The following is a 24,824-nucleotide window of genomic DNA, read 5'->3' on the forward strand; positions in this document are numbered from 1 at the left end:
TTTCGGTGCTGCCACTTGCCTCAGCAAGCATTTCCATCCCCGGGAAACATTCACAACAAGTCCCTAATCTTTGTAATTGCTGACGATCTGTTAGAAATGAAGTTAACGTGGAGTGTTCAGTCTCAAATTCATGTGGTAAACTGTCATTCGATAAATATTTAGTTCATTTCAGTGAAAATTTTGTGGCATTAACACATGTGAATACTCGCTTTTCTTTTGATTCTCAAGCAGTAGAAATCAGTCAACAGCATGTCCATGAGTTGTGTGAGTAGAGAGTATTTGAAAGGCAGACATCATGGCCAAAAACACATCTAACTGAGAAAATGAAAATTATAGATTAATACGAGTGGCGTATTGTAAAAAAGTGGTACAGGAGGGGTAACCACTATAGCAAAAGTGCCCCTGGAATGCAGAACATGAAGAGTTAAAAGGAGCTTTGTTCAGGTGATTTTGCCCTCTTCAATCTGTGGAAATCCTGAGAATGAGCCTATGCTTAAGGCTAAAGCAGAATATTTCAGTGATAGATTGAGATTCAAGAAATACAAGTACTTGGAAAGGTTGGTTATACTAATTTAAAGTGTGAAAGTGTTACCTCCCTTCATAATTACTGGTGAAGCCTGAGGTGTAAACATGAAGCAGAGGAAAAAAGGACTCCAATCCTAGTGGAATATCTTCAGAAGTATTCCCCTTGTGATATGAAGCACACAAAATGAAATTATTTTACAACCTACTACCCTGGCAAAACCCTTGCAGTATGGGGTGTTTCTAACGATAATGCTTCTAGAGGCAAGTAATGTGCTGCTAGCACTGCTGCTTATAATATACAGCAATCTCCCCATTATACAGGGTAATGATGGGGAGAGGCAGCACAAATAATTACAAAACACGAGTAATTCAAACTTCCACTTTAATTTATTGTACTTTTCATAATTTACGTAAATCAAACAATCTATAATTACTTATGTAACATAATCTGTTAATTTAGTTTGCTTTCTGGAATCGTTAAGAGCTTTCTTTTCCCAACCACATTCTTTTTAGTTGTGATAGCATGTTTGTACTCGCATTCCTAATGCTCCCTCCATATGATAACCAGTTTCCAAAAACCATGCATCCATTCCAGATTTCACAGAGATACCGTATAAGCGCGTGTAAGAGGCGCACCTTTTTTCCCAGATATTGCAGCTGAAAATGGGGGTGCGCCTCTTACACAAACTTCTTATCTTCCCCCCCTCCCCTTCACCGGTTGCAAGTTCAAGGGGAACTGAGTGGCCTTGGTTTTCAGCGTGAGTCAGTCATCTGAAACCCTGGGTCAAAATCAAGCGGCAGGCAGGGGAGTTTCTCCCTTAGTGACGTATTTTTAAAATGCTCCTGTTTGAATTTCTTGCAAGCATCGCGCCGTCACGTCGATACCCCAGAGGTGAACATTGAAAAGATCGGGCGGGGTGATTCGCTCCGGAGCGCGCGCTAAATTTATTGCCACGAGTGGGCATCCCGCGGCATTTATACTGCATATAGTAATATTGGTGTCAAAACCTGCGGTTGAAAAAATTCGAACGAGTGTGCTCATTGTTGGACTTAATGGTGGATAAAAGAAATCGGAAATGCTTATAAGTGAAGAGCGCTGAAGGAGAGGTCGAGGGGAAGAGGGCTCCCTCCCCTCCGTATTTAAAGCTACGAGCGAAGGAGCAAGGGAAGAACACGTCCGATCTTGCATGTGACGTCGTTGCCTTTAAAGCGAAGGGGCGAAGGCGCAGCAATGTGATATACGCAGTTTGCGTTGCCTGAGTTTCCAGTCCGTCTCGTCTTGTTTGAATGCGCTTATGCTACGCTTGTGTCTTCCGAAATTGTACAGTTTGGACTATGTTGAATATTAGTAGCCTTATTTTAGCTATAAATCTTTGTGTCAATCAATTAGAGCTCAAAAAACTTAAATTCAGTAAGATATACGTTGCGTTAGGTCTAATTCTTTTTAGAACCTCGTGAGTGTCATACAATTGCTGAAAGATATCGAGATATCTTCGAGCTCAGAAGGTGACTCACGTAGCATTTGACCTCCAGAAACTCGGGGAATTGAACCTGGTAGACTGAAAAAGGTCAGTTGGTGGAATGGGGTAGGGATGAGACACGTTTCCATTGTTCCCCTGTAACTCGATATTTTCCTGTGGAGTCTCGGAAAGGAGTTAGCTGATGTAGAGCCGAGTGTAGTTCCGTTAGGCCCCTTGCACACACACCGATTTTGGACGGCCCGTAAAATATTGGCCGATATTTTACCAGCGAAGCGATGCTTGCACACACGCCGTATTTTTACCGGTCAAACGATACGTTGCTAAGTTTTTGAGCCGGCGTCGGCGATCCACAGTGACAATAGCCAGCAGCTAACCGGCATTTTGCCGGTGGCGGCGTGTGGTCGGTACGTGTGCAAGCTCCAATGCTCTCCCATTGTTCACTATTGGAATGTGGACGGCCGATATTTTACCGGCCGTCCAAAATCGGTGCGTGTGCAAGGGGCCTTAAATCTACGACGTGGTTATTATCCTACGGCACTGAGATTGCCCCGATTGTTGTTCAATCTCTTGGGAAAGCTCATGCCATTTGCCTGTCGTGTTTTGCCTTAAAATTTTCCACGGCTGCAATTCTATTGCAATACTCCTGCGAGAGCTTTTAAACAAAATTGTTCATGAGTAGGACAAGCAACGTAGAGCGATGGCGTATGCAAAGAGAGGATCGGAACTCTTTCTACTCCCTCTTATGCCGCCGCAGTTATCAAAGTTTCCTCTTTCAAATAGTGCTGAAAGAGGACATTTCGATAACTGTCGAAATTCTAGGCATACGTCTGCAACACCGCACGATAGGATAAAAAAAATGTCGCAAAATTTTTTTTCTTTATAGCTTCGATCCTCAAAATAGGGGTGCGCCTCTTACACAAGCTTATACGGTATATCTGTATAATTGTCTCCTCAAATAATCCTTGAAATCAAGATGAAAGACGATTAAACTCTTAGTTTCAAGCTTTCATACCTCTGGAGCAATGTAGTCTGGTGTTCCACAAAATGTCTTGGTTGTTTTGTCTCCAGTAATTCCTTCTTTACACATTCCAAAGTCAGCAATCTTTATATGACCATCTTGATCAAGAAGAACATTGTCTAACTTCAAATCTCGGTAAACAATACCTCTCGATTGCAAGAAGAAAAGCCCAATTGCTATCTCCGCAGAGTAGAACCTGAAAATAATAGCATAAAAAAATCATATCAACAAAAATAAATTGAAAATCTATTGCCAGTAAAGGGATTTGAATGAAGACTAAATATACACACCATCACCCAATTCCAAGCTTAGCATTGATTTAAAGCACAAAACTTTCTATATTATTTTACAGGAATGTAATTTCAAATACGAAACAGGGAGGTGACATATTTGATGATGATGAAGTCGTATGTCACTTGGTCATCTTTATTTTTTTTTTAGAGTAAAAAATATGCAACTACACAGCACTACCCTTTTATAGCTATGATCAGAACATGACACTCTTACTCAAATATTATTTTTATTCAGGACTTTGACAGATGATGGGACTGTTGATACTTTGTAAAAAGAGTTTTTCTGCTGAAGTTCTATCTCAGGTAGGTAAATAAAGAGTAATAATATATCCTCTGTTTCTCATCTCTCCTTCCACTCTAAAGGCCGTTTTACACGGGGCACGGAATTGCGCAGGTTAGAGCTGCATTTATTTCTAAAATGGCGAGGAAGGCGCAAATGCATGAACAAAATTAGAACAGGGGCTATTTTGCCGTCTCGCATCCACGCATTCTCGCATGTGTTCTATCAATTCGCCGCTTTGCACGACGCAATTTTGATTGCGCCTTCACACGTACGTCAGACTGCGCAATTCCGTGCCCCGTGTAAAATGGCCTTTAGAGTGGAAGGAGAGATGAGAAACAGAGGATATATTATTACTCTTTATTTACCTACCTGAGATAGAACTTCAGCAGAAAAACTCTTTTTACAAAGTATCAACAGTCCCATCATCTGTCAAAGTCCTGAATAAAAATAATATTAAAAATTAGAACAGGGGCTATTTTGCCGTCTCGCATCCACGCATTCTCGCATGTGTTCTAGCAATTCACCGCTTTACACGTAGTCGCGCGTACGTCAGATTGCGCAATTCCGTGTACCATGTAATACGGCCTTAAAAGTTTAAGACTCGCCAGCCTTGGTGGCAGTGGGGTAAAGTCCTCGCCTGCCAATCCGTAGGTCGTGGGTTCGAATCCCGCCTGGGTACATGATCCCTAACCAGGGCATGGATGTTTGTGTTGTGCTTTGTTAATGTTGAAAACCCGTTACAAAGGCCGCAATGTGCTGTTTACGGGGAAGTGGGCAATAAATAAATAAACTACATTGATCCAAGGGAAAAAGAGAGAAGGGAAATTCTCAGTAGTGCCCAACCTTAATGCCCAATGCAATAGGGACAGTAAAGTAGATCAAAACTTACTGTATTTACTCATATAAGCCGTATCCTGCGAATCCCCATTTTTGGGCCGGCCCGTGAGGAAAAAAAAACTTCCCAGCACTTTATGGGTGCGGTCAAATATAGGAACTCGCGATTCGTTGCTAAATCGATAAATTTATGTTCCCATGATTAATAAGGTTAAATAATGTTAGAAACGTAATTCCTGCGAAGGTTTCCTAGTTTCAATGCTAAACTGGAGTAATAGATGATAAGAATTTAAGGGAAAATAGAATGCGCCTTACATTAAAGTTTGGAGGATTTGTGTAAGCCGCGCACTATTTATTCATCAGCATTTCCAGATAAAAGGTGAGCGGCTTCTACGGATAAATACGGTATTTATAATTTTTAACTATCACATTTAAAAAATCCTTGGTTAAAAATACTGCAGGAAAATGAAATTCAAGTGGTAGTTAGCAATTGATTTACCATTGACAATTCATAATAATACAAAATTAAAGAAAAAATAACAAAATGATTCCTCAAAAATATAAAACTATCAACAGACAGTCTCTTAACCCCTTAACTGGGGAGAGCGACTATAGTCGCAAGCGGACTCCGCTCCCCATGTGGGGAGCGCGACTATAGTCGCTCGTGCCGTCGCGTCGCAATGTTATGCGGAGAAGGCGTGAATATTCATTCTTTATGCATCATTGCATGTTTTTTTGCTTTGTCAGAGGTTCTATACCAATATATTTTAAGTATACTGTCATTTTTGTGCAATAGCTTTACTATAATTTTTTTTTCGAAAACGGCATCAACAAAAATTGGTGGTTTGCTCCCCACCAGGTGAAAGATAAGGAAATTTCTGCCCCCAACCAAGGGGTTAAGCATAAAGAAGCAAAGTGAGCTAAGTAGGGAAGTACATATGATGTAAATTATCATACAAATACATGTGAATTACCAATATGAATTCCCATAAAATGCTACAATAGATATCGAAGGAGATGGACTTCATTAGTCCAAAATAGCCATCAAACTAGCATTTAGATGGCATGAAAACAAACTATTCCACTTTTAAGTTTAAAAATTATAGGCCTCCTACTAAGGAAAACTTTACCTATTCTCACCAATCATAAGATTAAGTATTTACTTTGGTATAAACAGAACATTTAGATATAAAGCATAAAAATGAATTCAAGCACTTCACTTCTGAAATTTATTTTTTTACATGAAGTATCATTTGCTATCAACCAGAAAATAAAAAATTATGTTGTTCTTAAATTCAGAGTATGATAAAATAATCTATCCTTTCAAAAAATTACAAAGACACACAAGAAATACTTACACTGCTACAGGTTCTTTAAACTTTCCACATTGCTGAATTTGGAACATTAAATCACCTCCATTCACATACTCCATAACAAAATAAAGACGATCCTGTAAAATAAACATATGTGCGCATCAAATCATTGAAAATATTTTACTATGTGCTTACAAATAGATAAAATCTTATTTCTACAGGCATTTACACCTATTTGAACGAAATTCATCCAATTTTTTTTATTTCATACCTATTCACCTGAGAATGAAATTTACTTTTTTCCTCAGCCATGATAAAATGTAAGAAACAAAACCTCCATAAAACTTTACTGAGTATTATTTATTAGATAAAAGATCCTGGTATTAAACTTAGATCCCATTCACAAAAACTAGGCTTGACTAGGAGTAACTATGAAGTTGAAAACTTGAGACGACTGCCTACTGGTCCACAACAAATTTAAATTGTGTAACTTGATAAGGAAATGTCATTAGTTAAGAAAAGCACAAAAACTTCTTAAAAACATCCTTAAGAAAGGTGGGGAATGTTGTCTACCTACTCCATAGGAACAATTAAAAGACTTCCTATATTGATTTCATGATTAAGCTGTAATTGGTGGAATATTTCTTGCATGTCCCTGGTGATATTGACACGAGTTACAAAGAACTAAGCAGTAGTGATGGGGATCGGGTCGGTGTGGTAACTAGAGTGCTGGCTTCCTATCCTGTAGATGAGGGTGGATTCTTATTAGAGACTGCTCGAGTGCTTTCTGGAGGGCACTTTGAGCACAGCACTCCATCCATAAGATGTAACGTTAAGCCTCGGCACCTCTATTTAAGAGAAGGCTAATGCTGACACCAGGTTTCTCCACAATCTTCCATTCTTACCCTTCGCGCATAGTGAATATCGCCTAAGCTCACCTCCTCCGAATACCATACCACATACATGCTAGCTGTTGTGAACATGAATTTATGCTCCTCCAAAAAAATTATTGGGCAGTCAATTGAAACACTGATTTTAGAATTCTTAATGTTTTCCAACTTGGTTCAAGGAAATGAAAACAGACTAGCAAGAGACAGGAATCTTTACGTTCACCAAGTCACCCGCAATGTGCAGTAAGTGCAAACATTCTGAAGACACTGTCTCACAACATTCTATGCCTGGCAGCATAAACCACCTAATCCTCTAAAGCAACAAAATTGTGCCATGGAAGAATATCCCTTGGTAGTTTAATTAGTAGAACACCTAGTGTGAATTCAGGAGATATGACTGTATCCTAGTCTAGGCAAATGATTTTTTCTCTGTGGAACTTTCACATTTAGCATGCACTTACAGACAACTACATAGAGGTGTGCAGCTGGCTAGCATGTGGTAATTTCCTTGAATAATGTCTACGGTGAACACCCTAGCATTCTACGTTCTGACCTGTGAAAATGTTCTGACCCTTAATGTTCTGACGCCTTGGAACTGTGGCACTAAGCACAAAAGCATGCTGCCTTGCCTCATTGTATGTCTGGCAGCATAAATTACCTTGCCCTCAAAAGCAAAAAAAACTCCACAGAGGAAAAATATGTCCTGGTAGTTCAATTGGTAGAACACCTGATGAAAATTAGGAAGATATTGCCTCCAATCCTTGTCAAGGCTAATGATTTTCCTCCGAGGCATTTCCCAAGTGAATTGGCATTAGGTTTTTCCCATCTTCAACATTATCATTTAACAAATGGGACAAGAAAAAGCTCCAGGATTTGTAGATGGTGGCAAAGAGACTAGAGGGTGGATTGAGCATAAGAACAAATGAGGCGATGTAAAAAATGGTACGTGAGGGATGGATACTACATCAGGTTTTAAATTAACAATACATGTAAAGTAAGGTGAAAATCCAAGGAAGAGGGAAGCGTATCAAATATCTGCAGGAGGAAAAAGAAAACAAGGCTAATAGATAAGATAGAGTTGAGTAGACAGTATGCCAACATGAGTAAAACGTAGAATCAAAGAAAAAAGCACAAGGCCACGGCTACAAATGAAACACGCTGGGAATTAGTAATTGAAACCTTTTTCTGACCAAAGACTAATAGGTAGACCAAGAAATTTCATAGCATAATAACTACAATGGGGTTTTCCAAAAATTAATATTCCCTTTTAAAGGAGTACTCATTTAAAAAGTGCTCCGCTTACAGATCCCATCCATACGGGTGTGTTCATTCCACTTAAGTTCCTCGATAACTACACCAATTTTGGTTCACAAAATTTACTATGGCTAGTTCTAGACCTTTAATTTCTGTAAGTTTACTTCCCATTCCAGCTGGAAGTTGTACACTTATTTTTTTTCTGCAATAAGAACCCTATGCTTCCATAATGGTTTTATCCTTAGAGGTACAGGTATACCTCCTTCAACTTCTATGTGAAATGCATGGAGGTATACCATGGAGCTATAGCTTGAATGAAGCCCACCAGAGAGAAAAGATCATTGCAGTAATGCCCCAAGCATATGATTAATGATTTCAGTATCTGGGTAAGAGGTCCTAGGTTCTCATCATCATCATTAGCCAACATTAGTCCAAAGATTGGTTTAACGCAGCGCTCCATTTCTCTCTTCTATCCGCTAACCTTTTCATAGCTACATACTGTATTTGTCTGAATATAGTCCCCCCTTTTTTCCAAAAATACCCTTTGGTAAAAGTAAAGGGGGGACTATATTCAAATGCATTTCTTAAAATTTTCCCAAAGCTGAAGCCTCAAAATTAGGGGATGGGACTATATTCAGAGGGGGACTATATTCGGAGATATACGGTATTTCTTCTCTTTTACATCCTTCATAACTTGATGTAACTCATTCAGGGCCGTTCCTTGCCCTTTTTCTCTTCCACTTGTCCTTCAACCATTGTCTTCATCAGGCCACCGTGTATCAAAATATGGCCTATAAGGTTGTCCCATCTTCTTGTAACTGAATTTATGAGTCCTCTCTTCTCTCCTACTCTTCTTAAGGTTTCCTCATTACTTACTCGGTCAATTCATTTGGTCCTCATTAATCTTCTGTAGCATCACATTTCTGAAGGCCTCCACCCATGATTTCTCCGCAGCTGTCATTGTCTATGTCTCTTTCCCCTCAGAGAAGCATACTCCAAATATAAGTTTTGATTCATTGTTTCTTTATTTCCATGTTTAAGTTTCCGCTGTAAGTAGATCTTTCTTTAGGTGAAATGCTCCCATTTGTGTTGGCTATCCTACAAATAAGTTCCTTCTAGCAGTTATTTTTGATTAACGATTGTATATGTTGTGTAGTAAATATTGATAATAAATGGATGCCAACTAGGTTGTCCCGTCTTCTGCTTAAGGCTTTTAGGAGGCTTCTCTTTTCTCCCTCTCTTCTTAGCACTCCCATGTTACTTTGGTATCTACATGGTCAATTCCTAAGTTCTACTCATACAGATATTTATGATGAAACAATCATGCATTTTAACTTTCATACATGGGCTACACAAATTTTACATACAGTAGACTCTTGTTATTACAAAGCCCAAGGGACTGAAAAAACAGAAGGTTCATTATAACAAATCATTGCAAAAAAAACATACTTCACCAAAATTTCTTGTCTCTTCAATCTCCTGTACTCATATTAATACTGCAATCTTCAGAGTCATGTGTATCATAAATGCAATTGTATTATGTGCAAATATATAGCAAGAAGCACATTTTGTTGATTTCATCAATAGATGAATGCGGCATGATGCAATTGAGGGTTGATATCTTCCTGAATACATAAGTCCTCGATATACAAAACAAGATGTGTTTCCAGACCTTGTTCGTAATTTGATTAATATGCAAAGCATCAAAACGTGCTGTTATCCTGCAGAATGCAACACTGCATTACACATGTGCTTTAACTCATGATTGTGACGAAGCGAGCAATGCAGCTAGATCAGTTTGTTGAAAAAACCGCTGTCCACAGAGAGATCTTGCATACTGAATTATCTCATACTGAAGAGAGAACCATAATTGACGCTCTTGGGCACAGCGCATGAGGAGAACTTAAACGTAGTGTAGTGTATATCCACGTAAATGCTGTTGTTTATTCGTGGAACTTCGTAATAAAGTTCTTTTTGCAAGCACTGGGACTGGGACTGAGGTTCATACTTTCGTAATTACATCTCTTTTACTACAGACTGGATTGACCTTTCTGTTGGGACCAATGATTTGCATCATAATAACTAGAACTTCGTAATAAGGTTGTTCGTAAGGGAAAATATAAGGTAAAGTCGCTGAGGATGACCTAGAGATAAGTATTCAGGGCAAATGAAAAAGGAAAGAAAGGAAGAACAACATCAGGGAACAGGAGGAACTACCTTCAGATAGGGATAAATGGAGTGTATACTGATCTAAGGCTTGCAATACTAAAAATGAAAATTTAGTTTACATTAGGTGAGAGAATACATAGTCATTTCTGCATTCTCTATACATTAATTCATAGTGTATCTTTGCAATGCTCAAAATTGGTCCATTAATTTGAAATAATTAATGTAGATATCAGTCAGATGGAAATAGGACTAATGCCATTCGAAAGAGAAAATGTGGGTACATAGAATGGGCATTTTCTTAGGGTTGAAAATTATTTTTTTTTAATGATTTTTTCTCTCAGCTTTTACATAAGGAATGGATTGATAACCAAATTTTCATCCCATTCAATGTGAAATTTTTTACATTTCATTCAATAGGTGCATTGACTACTCTGTCAAGAGAACAAACAACATTCAGAAAACAGGGCGAATTTTAAAAATTAGATAATTTTTAAATACAAAATACAGATTTCAAAAAATATTAACTAATTATTCAGTCTATTTGGTGAATAATGTACTTCATGATCTGCAAATTTTTTTTTCTTATCCTGCTTTAAAAAGCTTTTTTTTGAGGAATAAGCCTCACTTCACCAGGAAAACAGTCTAACTGTTTAAAGTATGAACTAGCAGTCTACTTTTTACACTTTCTCCTAATTCATTATAACTCTAATAAGTGTTGTCATAAAGTAAAATATATACATAAATACACACCATAGTCTGGAAGCAAGAATGGAGTTGAACAAGGAAGGGTGGCTTGTTCGAAAGTGCTAGCACTCTCTTTTCCACCATTGTACATTCCACATCATCATCCTGAATAATAATATCCTTCTTGAGAATTTTGATTGCATAGAGTTCATCTGTACCCTTTCTTTCGGCAAGGAGGACCTGTAAAATATGAAATCAAATTATCATAAACATATATAAAAAAATTATTCTAATGTATCCCTATTGAAGTCATTTCTAATGAAGAAAAGTAACTTAGGCAAGGCAAGGGTGCATTACATGTAACCCAGTCATTTTAAAAATCATAATTTTTTCTCTACCTTCTGATCTTAAGTTTTCCATTCCAACTTGATCAATTTAGAGCCTAAATTCCACTGATGAAATAAAAAAACTGAGGTGAAAATGGAAAATTAATACCTAACATAAAAAGTTTAGACATATCACTTACCATCAACTATAAATAAGCAAGGAGTTAAACTTAAGCCTACTAAATTCATATAACTGATGTGGAAAATCAATTTACCATTTTAAGGTATATCAACCACTTAAATTCTGACAAACTCCAACAAATTGGGGAAAATAATAATGCAATTTCATGAAATATAATACTAAGTGATTGATTGGTCTCGAAAGGGGAAAAATCCATTACTACAATTTTTCCACATCCAGTTATGACGGAAATATGAGTTAGCTACAACCAGAAGGCTACATGAAATATAGCACAATATGATAACCACACACCTTTCCGAAGCTTCCTTTACCCAATACCATCAGGAAATTGAAATCAGTGGCTCGAATAACATCTCTCTTGCCCATGTTGTGAGGAACTTCCTTGTCAGGAGGAGGTGGAGCCTTCTTTGTTATTGAGGTCTTCTGCAATGCCACGTGAGAATAAATAAGTTATTATTCCATAAAATACAAAATAAAAGGAAAAGTAATAGGTATGACCTTTTTAAGCATTACTTTCTTTATTATAATTAGAGTATTTATTATTGAATGCAATGATCAGTAAGAAATATTTTTCCTTTCGATTGGACAAATGAAATACACTCACTGATACATACAGTTTGCTGATAAATGCATATATCACTTTAAAAATACTACACCACATTAAGGGTTTTCCAGTCCCCATAACTGCGAATACAAGGATTTATTAGTTTATTTATTTAAAGAAAGGAACTAAGCCACTGGCTACATACAATAGGTTCACATGGAGCATTTAATCATCATACCACTGGCTTTCTAACCTTCCAAATTGTACTTCCCTTTTCAATAAGCAGAAAGACCTACCCCATTGATTCCATCTATAAATCCTACTCTCTTGCTACCCTTTCCCCATCCAGCAAAAATTCTATGATCTAACATTGGCTTTCAGAGTACCCTACTAGCTAAGTACATACTTGTACAATCCAAACCCTAGGCTCCTATGTAACCCCGATATCCTAAATTCTTCAGGAGCTCGGATGGGAAAAAGCCATTCCCACCAGGGGCGTAGCTAAGAATTAAGGCTAGGGGGGGTTTTAGGCACAACTAATACTTCAGGGTCTGGGGGGTATAGCATGCCCAGAAGGGTAAGCGGGAGGTGCAGGGGCCTTCTTCCAGAAAAATTTTAAGATTAATGATTCAAAATAGCAAGTTTTATGGCTTTCTGAGGGGTATTTCATTAATCCTAACACTATTCTATAAGTGATACTATTCCAATTACGTAAAATGGATTAAACTTAAAAATTTCTCTGAGCTCTGGGGGTGGGGCAAAGCTTTAGGTTTATCCCCCAAAAACCCCCCTTGCTGCACCACTGATTCCCACCACCTTTTTTGCCTTTATTTCCCCAAAGGTTGTAGTAATTTCCGCATCTAAGAACCCCTCTCCAAGATCTTTCTCTTTGCACTTTGCCCCAGTACGCCCATTCTCTCTGTTTTCTTTCTGCTGCCACACAGCTGCATTAGATATTCCTCCCACCAATTCTTAACCTTTTACTACCTATTTTGCAGCTTTGAAGATTTTTGCAGCATTGGTTAGATGATTTCTGCATTTTCTTCCGGTCCTCCCCATGTCCATTGGCTTTTGCTGACAACAGTTTCTGACATTGCAGCCAGCCTATTCAAGCCGAAAGATCAATGACCTGAAGACGCTGGCTGCAATGCCAGTGAAACTGTTGTTAACAAAAGCCAACGGACACAATGATAACCCGAGGAAAAATCAGAAATCCTCTTATTATTCCATTGGCAAACTTCAATTCTTTAAATTAATTTTAGACATGGGTTACCCTCCGTTATGTAAGGACTAAATTTTTTTTAATAATAAAAAAGAAGCATCATCTTACCCTCATTTGAGTCTTGAGAGTAGCAAGATCTGTCCCTTCTTCTGGGACTGGAACATTGTAGAAGTCGCCCTCTTCCTGTGTGAGTAGCTTGAACCAGCCCTGGGTGGCTCCAGGAGATTTGAGAAGTTCTGAGATTCCAAATGACAAGGAACCCATGAAATCATTCCTCGAAGTTCTATCCCAATCCCATACTTCAACTAGCAGCCTACGATCCTTATCTTCTGGCTTAAGTTCCCTGCAGAAAATAGTATCACAAATTAGTCCAAAAAATTTACAAAGCATTTCAATTATTGAATGAATTCTTCCCAAAGTTGGAACTGAATTTGATCAAAAATGAATAAAAGGCACTTTGGACCCAGAATTACACATTCAAAATGCAACAAGTGAGGAAAAAACTGAATAAAGAGCATAATATCGTGAGGAAGTAACAAATATGAACTCACAGATAAAATATGTACCGCAAAACCCGAGGTGGAGCAGTTTTTTTTTAATACCCTATATAGTGGAAGGTTAAATAAATATGTATTGAAGAGAAAATTATGATGTTAACATTACTTTGCAGGAAAAATATCAACACTAGGTGAAATAAAATCAAGATTTAATTGTTTGGTGATTAATTTAGTCCAGCAATAATTGCCCTTTGAATTAATCACATCACAGCCAAAAGAATCATATATTTCATCTCCTCTAAAGGAGACATCAGAATGACAGGCACCCCTAAAATAAAGCCCTAAACTCAATAATTTAAATGTATAATCCCCCAATATTTGGGAGATAGGATCTTAAGTGGGCCCTCCCCAAATTAACTCGTCCAATAAGCACTCTCCCCAAACCCCATTTTACACATGAACATATATGTTCTTATGTAAAATACACTATCTTATACACAGCATATCTTCCTACATATCTTCTTATCCCTCACTACCAAAAAATGCTCGGAGTACAACTTGAAGGAAACAGGGCCACCAAATACACTTACCAAGATAAAAATACACACACAATTTAAGTGGGGCTGAATAATATTTTTAAATTAAATAACCTTAAACACTTCTTCTAAAAGGCTTCCAGGGGGCATTAATGACAAAAATCATTTCATGATTAGGCTGCGATCCCAAGCAGTTCTTTCCTTCAGCTTAGTGGAGTCGTGTCAAGAGGATGAAAGTAAAGGACTAAGCATTTGCTCTAACATCTGCTACATTTACCTTTCTATCCTAAATTTCAAGTGTGTTAGGAAGCATCTTGCTCATTATAATGATTTATTCACTGGTTGATGAAAGTATGACAATATCATCAGAGATAAATTTGAATTCAAGCTACGAAAGTTACGTGGAAGCCTTAGCGCCAATTCTTATATCTAGCATAGTACAGCAATACATATGGTTTACTTGCAGGGTGAGATTTTACACAAATATATTGTATTAGAAAAGGCTGAGGTATGTGGCCACAAAGATGTATAAGTGCATATTTAAATCAAGTGTAAGGCTAGTAGAATGATTATTGTAGTGTCTACTTACACAATGAGTGTCTCATTCCAAACAGGATTAAGCGAGGCTTTAATAGTTTTTGTTTTAAGCTTCACCTTATCACCCTTATCATCTCCGGGAATGAGTTTGAGCTTCACATAGGGATCAGAAAGACCATTTGGATCCATCGGGATCAGGTTGCGACCTTGAATAACTGCAAGAGGAAAACAGTCACATTTTAAGTGTATGGTGATTATCAAAACAGAACGATTTCCATTTTCAAAGCCTTCTGAGTGATGAATACAGTAAAATTTTAAACAAATAGCTACTCCCAATAGAGTCATACCATTGCATTTAGCATGACTACTACAGGGTTCCCACTCAATCTAAATTACATAATTCAGTTTTCTCCAGGTTTTCACGGTCTAAATGTCTTCAAATTCACGGTTAGTAGATAAACCATTTTAGGCAGAAATATTGATCACGTAACGATGATCACAATCACCGGCCACACGTTAACTACAAATTTAACAAACGTGACAGACACCATGAATGCAAACGCAGCAATGAAAGTGCTGTCTCTCCTGACGTCAAATACCGTTTGCAAAATTCAGCTCCGGCTAAAGGTTGTGCGTGGGAAAATAGAGGGACCAGGGTGCCAGGGAAGTTAAGAAGTGTAATCTTTCTAAACCTGCCACGTGAACGGCGGTGAAATATACAACAATTGCCATGAGAAAAAATTCCCCTGGACCGGGAATCGAACCGCGGACCTTTGGCTTTCCGGGCCACTGCGCAGACCACTACGCTATCCAGGTTCTTTAATTCTCATGGCAATTATACCGAGGCTCATGGTACTAGGTGTAAGGCCCTCGCGGTCCATCAAGGATGGCAACGCAAGGGAGAAAGGACTTCCAAGAAGCCACAACCGGTTGAGAGCCTCATACCTGCGCTAAAGCCGCGCAAAGCGGTATGTGTAATATTTCTAAACCTGCGTGAACGGCGGTGAAATATACAACAATTTTCGCAAGTGTTAATGAACACTTTGGTTACCAGTCTTCTGGCTTTGGTACAGGCTTAAGGTCAATGTGTCATCATGACACATGGACCAATAATTGTGCTTCAAAAGACATGTCCAGATAAATCCGTGGCCATGTCTGTGCATGACTGACCTTGAAATATGACCGAAATATCCATTTTTCTTTTAATCTGTCAATTGTAGTTCTACCGTCGTAAAATCAAGATTGAGAGATTTTTAAGGCTTAATGATGAAATTCACAGTTTTTTCCAGGTTTTTTCACCGTACACGAAATTCATGGCTAATTCACAGTTTTAAGGTTTTCAAGGTTGAGTGGGAACCCTGCACTAAGACCATGACTCAAACCTGACTTTGGGATAAGAAATGTCATTAACTTTCTGATTCAGTAGCATGTGGCACGGGTGCAAGAGGTTTCTTTGCAGCACAGATCCACCCTCAGGGTTCTCAAAATGTGTACTGTGGGTTTGCTAATTGCCTTATGAAATTTATATGTAACTAATATGCACATTATGAATTTACTGTCGTCTCACATGCACATTGAAAGAAGAAAAAAAACAGTAGCACATAAAATTTCAGAAAGAACTGGATGCAATGATTCCAATAAGCCTAAAGATTAGAGGCATATCATTACAACAGACATTTCAAGTAAGGAAATGCTCTCTTGAAATAAATTATCATAATTTTTATTTTAGATTTTTAATTGCGTACTTCGTCTGAACTGCACAAATTTTACTTAGGATTTTGAGCCATCAACACAGAACATAATTGTGAGGTGACAATTCCATTAAGGTCATTTCTGAGATACCGTATATGTCTGAATATAGTCCTCTCTTTTTTTTCCAAAAATGCCTGTGGTAAAAGTAAAGAGGGGGACTATATTCAAATGCATTTTTTTTAATTTTTCCCCAAACTGAAGCCTCAAAGTTAGGGGGGGGGGCTATATTCAGAGGGGAACTATATTCAGAGATATATGGTATTTTCCAAGATCATACAGGTTTTGTAAACTCCACCTCGTTTTTCAAACATAATACCTTCATAGTTTATTTTTTACAAGAGAGACGCTACAGAAGATAATACCATTTTAACCCTTCACCTGTCGTAGCTATATCGCAAGTCTTCAACTCAAGCAAGAAAATTAGCCAAGGAGGTCAAATCCTTTTTTCCACCAGGATGGACAGAGCCGGTAAAAGATCCTTGTTATCCTTTCCCGACCCTTTTCCTAAGGGACTAAGGGACAATATGCACCCACTGAAGGATGGATTGGTGGAACTTAGGATTATTTGGTGAAATTATTTTAAGTTTAATTAGATACTTAATACCAAGGATATCAATTGATATTCACCCACATTGGTTGAAACCCTTCAATGCATCAAACATCTCAAATATAATCAGCAGAGTGAGGAAAATGGAAGGACAGGCTAGTAACACCATGGAGCAGTATACGACCGCTTACAAGCAAGGGTGGTACAAATTGCATACAAAGGGAGGGCTGCCAATTATGTCATTCATGAAAGAGTTTGAGCCATAAAGATAAGAGGGGCCTGGGGGAGCATATCAGAGGACATGGTTGTACCATCTTATTCAGCTTTCCAACAGCCACCAGTATACACGTACTTGAACACTTGACACATTTCGGCGAACAGAACATCAGCTGCCCTATATTTTCTTACCCGTGCGGAAACCCGAGAAACATTTATTCATCGTACATGTATGTTTCCCACAGATGAAGGGTTAAATTTTCTTTCATTAATGTCGGAAAGTCACTTTCATAAATGTTGGAAAACTATATTGCGCACAATAAGAGAACTTCAGTCTGGCATTTATGATGACTTATATAGCAATGACTAGAATATGATATTGTTGATTACTAGGAATACAAACCCCTAAATCATGAAGTACCACTTACTTTCAACAGTCAGCTTGCTGCCAGAGCATGTTATTTTCAGCTCTATCCTTCCCCGCCTCTCCGTGTGGTCACATCCACATAAATTTGGAACACTTTCTTCACATCTCTTGTGGACGTTCATGTCACATGCTATGGTCAGAACATCAGTGAAATATTAATTTGTGGGCATTACATTAACCAATTAACACACATCAACCACTCCCTTCATTAAGGTGAAGATCAATTTAACAACAGCATTTCTACTCTCTCAAAATACCATGACTGTTGTCAAGAGAGCAAGAGAAGCTAGGCACTTTGCTTTATAGATTCAGCTTTGACATAGTTTTTAGAGTCAGATGAGTTAATCGAGAATAAATGTAAAAAATATTCCATTAACACAATACCCTTCAGTGTTTTTTTTTTTTTTTTTAAAGAATACTTCAATGATTCCAAGGCATTGTAGTGCAAGTCCTGTTGACCATTTAAATTTAAGCAGACACTACAGATTGTTGTGCTAGTTAAATAGCATAAGTATCATTGATGAAAGAAGAATTGCATTCAAGTGCAGTATTCAAAATTTTCACATTCGATGCAGCCAAATTTATACAATAAATCAGGTGCAGAATTAGAGGCAATCAGACTATAAGCTATTTCAAAATTATACTGCAATGCATTCCGAAAACTAAATTACAAATACAAAATGCATAAGCAATGCCTAAATCCCTGAATTTACGTCACTTGAGGCCTCGCTGGATGACTCTGCCAAGAATTAAGAATTTAAGGGAGTTCAATTACGTCAAAGTTTAAGTTCTTGATTAATGTACTTGGTCCATTGATACAATTCATTAATCTAATAAATCAGCCATAATAATGCCATTATTTAAAAGTTACATACAATGAATTCGTATCAGGCCTGATTACTGTAATGGTGCATATGAAAATGGGAAAATTATTCAAGTTTTGGATTTATGATAAAAATTAATTAAGAAGCCAATCAAATAGCATCATCAATTGAGAATTTATTTTGCTAACAATTTAAAATCATGCCGCTCACCTGAGAATTTCTTACGCAATTGAATTAAGGTAGTTACTGCATCAAGTCTTACAAATGAGATTGTGGCAACCACAATAGTAACTGACACCTTTGGTTTCTCTAATTCGAAGCCAGTATCAGTGGGATTGAGTATAAGAGATTAAGTGTAAATGAAAAGCATCATAAGGAAAAATGGAAATATTAAAATGAGAAGGCCAATTACAACCAAACTTGATGTCTTCAAAGGACTATGTTTTCAAAAGAGAAGATTTATTTAAGAGCATTTTTGATTCACAAATACTTGTGATCACAGGAAAAAAAAACACTTAGCTCATAAGCTCTTACATAAATAAAAGAATTTTTTTCAGTCCAAGGTGATTTTAGCAGAATCCTTGAACATTATTTACAGTAAACATGGACTTGATAACCATAAGTCTCCGAGGATAGCTGGTTAATGCTCCTGCCACTTGGCCACTTGAAAGTAAGGGTCCAGTGAATTTGGAGTACAGTACTTGGATAGATAATGACAAAGATATCATAAGTTCACATGAGGGAAATACAAAAGGAACATGTTACCCAAGTCAACAATGCCCAAAATTAATAATGAGTGGTTAATTCTGAATATCAGAATGCATTTAAATAGGAATAATCTCTTATTTAAGATTTTCCCTACTATCAATACTATTATATATGAAAGGCACTAAGTACTAATTAGTACAAAGTGCCTTTCATCCAAGTAATTTTCGTGATACATGGCATGTGAATCAGAGGAAGTAGGCTTTTTGTCTGTGGCACCACAATTGCACCAGTAGAACTTCATGCAATGACCATACCAAATTGTAATGGATAAAGATGATCAGAAAAAGTGACACGCTTGCTCAGAATTGACTACCCAAGAGAAGAGTAAGTAACAAAAAAACGCCAAAAAGCAGAAGTACGCTGATATTTACCACAAGAAGAAATTTAAGGCGGGCATTCCAAAGTAGCTACCTTTGCACTTGAGTCCCTGGTTGGAGATCCCATGAAGCATGGATCCACAGTGGTCACAGAACGTCGGCGAGTAGAATGAGTACATCTCCCACTTGTGCTTCGCACTCTCCGCCTTTCAGTACGATTTGGTAAGGCACCAATTTTTTTATGTTTGATGTTTTATGCGCCAGTTTGTGTAAAATGTTTCATGATTTCAGAATATGAGATAAATAATTTACAGAGATTTTTTTGCAATTATAAGGAAGACATTGAAATTTTTTTTGAATTGGTTATTATTTTTTAACGGGAGATGGAAGAAGAAAGGAGGTAAATTATTGGCACATTATTTTAGTTAAATGCAGAACAAGCAGTTAATTAGAAAATTTTTAAGAATATTTAAAAAAAAAAGAGTGGAGTGTGTTAATAGAATTTAGTTCAGGTGTTACAAAAAGGGGAGAAAGCAGTGAGTATAAGACAAGATGGAGATAAAGTTTTAATCGTCAAGTGAGGTAATCCAAGGAATCAAATTGTGTGAGTGAAGAAGAAGAGAGAGGAAAAGAGAGAGAGAGAAAGAGAAAAAATACATTTATACATATGTAATGCACTAATTATCACAACAGTAAGCAAAAAAATAAAAGAATATATATATACAACGTAAACAATGCAAGATTATTAAAATGCAGTCTTGGGCAAATTTCACTTGCATAAACGATTCCATTGATGCATGATGGAATAGTTCTGAAGACCCACTTTCTGCAAGCGCAGAAGAAATGGGTAAGATTGGCATATTTTACCAAATTAGCACAGAACACAACGACTGAATAGGATAGATGACCACAAACAGATGTGAGATAAAAATTAGGAATGTCATTGACAATTCAAATAATTATTTATCAGGAATGTCATCGCAAACTTTAAATATAAATGCAAGGATCACATTTAAGTGTATTCAATAAGAAAATGCCACTAGTATAAAGCTTCCACCAAAGCAATTTCTAAAGGATATCCTCAGAGATTGATAATGAGATCTAGAAATAAATTTTTCAGGTTTATAACCACCCAAATATGAAATTTACTGCAATAATTACATATAGATTCAAACCTTATCAAATTATTGACTCAAGCATTTCTACTTTAACAGTTATATTGTCCCCATTTAGCACCACAGTGATATGAAAATGGATCACAAATGAAAGAAAAGAGAAATTCACCTGATTATTATGAATTTATTATTCAGACAAGTAAATGACAATAATATTCAAGTCAATATTTTTTTTATTCATCTTCATGTCAATTATTTGATTAATATTTAAGATATGAAAATATAATTAAGATATGGAGCAATATCAGACATATGGGAGCTAAAAAAAGGGCCATGGAGCTAATATGTTTTTCTTTCAAGAGGGCAGTCCTCTCAACAAGTCCATAAAAGACATGTCCCAAAAAACGTTTCATCCACAACGTTTCAATGATTGCTGATTTTCATTGCATATGGCAATGACTTGAAAATTTTGTAATTGAAATGAATCTATGAACCCAAAAAAGGCAAAATTTCAAAATTCTGACCAATTTCAGGATTTTGTGTATTACTTTTCTCCTTTTCATTCATTTCTTCAGTAATCTGACAATCCTACTCTTTACAAATATTCACACAACTGAAATTGCTAACTGGAGCGTAAAATATTAGGAATGTTGCTTCCACCCAATAACACTATAAAAGTAAACCTAAGTTTTTGAATAAGTTAATATCAATTAATTTCCCTCATAGGGATGACTAACCAAATATGATACGCGGGCAGCTAACCCCAAAAGATAAGTTAAAGAAATGCATTTCACTGAATATGAAACATGATTGGACATAAAATGACTTGCTGTAAAACAAAGGTGGCAGGATTAAGTCATATCGGAGTACCACACTGAATGAAACTTCACTTCAATAAGCCAAAGTAGCAATTCTTCAAATCTCTTCAAAGTTCAGACCCTTCCCTGCGCAAATGAAGAGAGCGAAAGACAAGACATATCCAGCCATACTGAAGGAAAAGCTCTATTTGGTCAGGAGAATCAATTGACTTTGACATGTAGCCTAATAGCAGCTCAGAGTGAAGCTGTTTAAAAGGATATCACCAGCATATCCACCGCAGGGGCCAAGAAAAGGAAAGTAATGATAAGCTGTTGAGAAGACATTTAAAGCCTTTAGAAGACACACTGTCACAATAACAACATACTGGCAGCCAGCTCTTACAAGCTCATCAAAATCATATGCCTGAACAGAACTGATACAGGATCTATGTATGCATTCAATATCAATTTTAGGAATGCAAATTTATACACAACCTCCACAACAATTCCAAAATGCAACAATGGCACATCAATCAAATTTGTACTTATGAATAATACATTATGGCTATGAATGCATTATGCATTTGAGACAAAAATGGCATAGTAATAGATCGTAAAATGTGACCAAGGATGCTGATGGAAATTACACACTTTCACCTAAATTCTTTCACAACAACAAATTAAAACATAATCACCACAAAGGATTCGTTGATGACCTATTCTCCTCAATAGACAGTGATGGAGTGACATTATAATAGAAGTCCTGCTAACAATCAGGTAATGGATAATTAATGTTTGGAAGGAAATTTCTTAGCTTTTCTACAAAAAACACACACTTTATTGCCGACTAGTTTCGGTTACACTGTACCATTTTCAAGACTAGTGAATTTTAATGAAACTGTGAATGAACTAGTGAAATTTACTTGAAATCATTTCTTTTAAGGTAAATTCATGTAAAAAATTAAATTAGTAAACTGTCTATCCACCCAAGAAACACCCTATTTCATCTGTCCCTGATATACACATAAGTGATGAAGGAAGGGAACATTGACGAGAAAGATATTCCCATTTCCACGATGCTCTATTTGTATATTGAAGATTTAGGGGAGGAGACTAGCTGTCAAACTTGAAATGTGAGGGTACCCTAATTCTGCTGGTTCAGATAGGCTTATTTAAATGGAGTATTTGTGAATTATTCCGGCCGTCTCCCTTCCCATTATGGACTTCACAATAACTTGTATGATGTTTGGTTCTTTCCAAGCGAACAAAAGCAGTGAATATTTCTCCAGTTTTGCACCGGATCAGGTCCTCTATATCTCCTTCCAACGTTTGGACAAGCAAATTGCCCATCGTCTTCATTCCAATTGGATTCATGAATCCCTGACGACGACGGACAAGTTCTTTGTCGAAACGTTGGAAAGAGATATGGAGGCCTTGACCCAGTGCAAAACCAGAGAATTCTTCACTGATTCAAAATAAGTTCTTATCCAAAGATTAAAATGATAATTTCAATATTTCCTCTTCAGGTCTACTATACACATTCATATTTAGACCGTTTGACTTTGAATCATCCCATGCGACTTCTTCTCGTGAGTAACTTCGCACCAGTTCTATCGCAACGCTCCGTCACCTCTTCTCTTCACGCTCTGATACCTAACCCAACTCGCACTGAGCTTTCGAAGCGAATTACGTCTCGCACGGATTGCTAGGGCAACTACGCGAGTTCCCGCGCGTGGCAGTTCGCGGATGACTCGTGCGCGGCGCTGGCGTCGGCGGGCGGGTTGATACCGGCTTCCGACGAACGACAAGCCCGCCAACCAATCTATTCCTTTTTAAATGCAATTAAATCGCAAAGTGCGTAAGGGTAAGGGAGGGAGCGTACACATCGTTGCGTTTCATTACTCGATTTCCACTGACTCCGGGTAGCACGTTTCCAACCCGGCATTTACGATTCGAAATCATAAATGATGCGATTGGGTGCCCATATCACGGAGGAAAGGCCTCGGGAGGGATACTAAAAATACCAGGGGGGTCTCTCATACTCCCTTGGAGTTACGTACATCTCATATATTACAAATGCTGTAAAACATTGGAGCAGGATTGCATCTCGTTGCGCCAAGCGTTCAACCATCCTCGTCTAAGCAGGGTCCACTGATTTCTATCACCCGCTCCTCCTTCCCGTATATTATCTCACCACTCCCCACCCTCTCTTTCCAACTTTGTTACCCTAGGCCCTAGGCTCGGCGTCCATTCGTCCTTTCTCCTTCATCATTGGTTTATCTTTTCACACCTACGTATTTCTTCTCTTTCACACCCTTCTTCATCTGTTCCATATATGTCATTCGAGATCTTCCTTTTCCGTTCTTTCCATCTAATAAAAGTTTCTGATATGGAACGATAAATTCATTTTTGCCATTTACAAAATAATTAAGATTTTTTTTTTCAAATTTTGTATACAAATATTTTGCAACAGGTGTATTTTATACACCACAAAAATGTTTTAAGACGCACTTTTAAGTGAGTAATCCTTCACTAAGAGAGACCGATCATTCTCCTTCCCGAAAAAGACCGAGAAAAGAAGAACAGTCGAAAATTTGAAACGTGTTGTGTGTTTATTTTATTTATGACCACCTTTTTGAAGCCCCTATTGGCACTTACTAACATAAGTTTGTTAATGATGCGTTCGAAATGCATAATTAAAATCACTGCATAATCAGGTAATTGTCCGCAGCCAAGCGCACGGGTGCATAGATATCAACACCTAAGGTGATATTTCGCAGAGAAAAAATTTACTAAACCAAAATTCGAACCAGGATGTCCTGATCACCAGTCAGGTATACTTCCAGTTAAAGATAATCTAGATCCCGATCAAGTCAAAAGATATTTTCGCAGCAAGCTTTATCCTTTGGTATTTGTATTGGTGACCTTTGTTTGAATTCTAACCAATGGCCGGCGCGTGACTCAAAAAGACTTCCATTGAAAAACCTCCTGGTAAGAAAATAAGAATAATACTTCAGCATCACAGCCTATAAACAATTCCATCAGCAACCTTGGCAACAACAGTAATAAATCAATCGTAATTCTAAAAGGTTTTAAACAATTACGATAATCCAAGTACACAGCCATTTAAATTAACAAATAACTTTTTTGCCTGAAAAATAAGTTATCATAAAAAGGCAATGCTTAAAAAGGGCACAGAAAAAATTAGCAAAAATATGTGTTATTTAGTACATACATTAATAAAAAAATAGGAACACAGAGGTAATGCATTCTTGCAATCAGAAAAAAAACAACAGTTTGACCGGTATGCAAGAGACTGACACACAACACCAACAAACACCAGGCGACACAGGTTGGCCAACCGAAGCTTCGAGGGACACACGTTGGCTGCCCTGCATTCCAGAGTAAGTGAGAAAGAGAGAAATGAAGAAAGAGAAATATCGTGACGGTCAG

The 24,824-nt window shown here is 37.4% G+C and overlaps 1 protein-coding gene across 3 annotated transcripts in view; it reads right to left on the bottom strand.

Moving 5' to 3' along the window:
- LOC124168764 (protein kinase C, brain isozyme) overlaps nucleotides 1–24,824 on the bottom strand; it is a 347,087-nt gene that overhangs the window by 14,313 nt on the left and 307,950 nt on the right. For 2 of the 3 annotated variants that reach the window (XM_046547049.1, XM_046547050.1), the window contains 8 exons: nucleotides 19,554–19,665; nucleotides 17,552–17,680; nucleotides 14,661–14,823; nucleotides 13,147–13,381; nucleotides 11,564–11,695; nucleotides 10,811–10,984; nucleotides 5,793–5,884; nucleotides 3,019–3,220 (listed from right to left, as the gene is read on the bottom strand). In XM_046547049.1, the coding sequence (XP_046403005.1) occupies nucleotides 3,019–3,220; nucleotides 5,793–5,884; nucleotides 10,811–10,984; nucleotides 11,564–11,695; nucleotides 13,147–13,381; nucleotides 14,661–14,823; nucleotides 17,552–17,680; nucleotides 19,554–19,665 (1,239 nt within the window). The remainder of the gene's footprint in view (nucleotides 1–3,018; nucleotides 3,221–5,792; nucleotides 5,885–10,810; nucleotides 10,985–11,563; nucleotides 11,696–13,146; nucleotides 13,382–14,660; nucleotides 14,824–17,551; nucleotides 17,681–19,553; nucleotides 19,666–24,824) is intronic. The other variant, XM_046547048.1, reaches the window with a different exon arrangement.

Source organism: Ischnura elegans, chromosome 12 (assembly GCF_921293095.1).
Source record: "Ischnura elegans chromosome 12, ioIscEleg1.1, whole genome shotgun sequence".
NCBI classification, from domain to species: domain Eukaryota; kingdom Metazoa; phylum Arthropoda; class Insecta; order Odonata; family Coenagrionidae; genus Ischnura; species Ischnura elegans.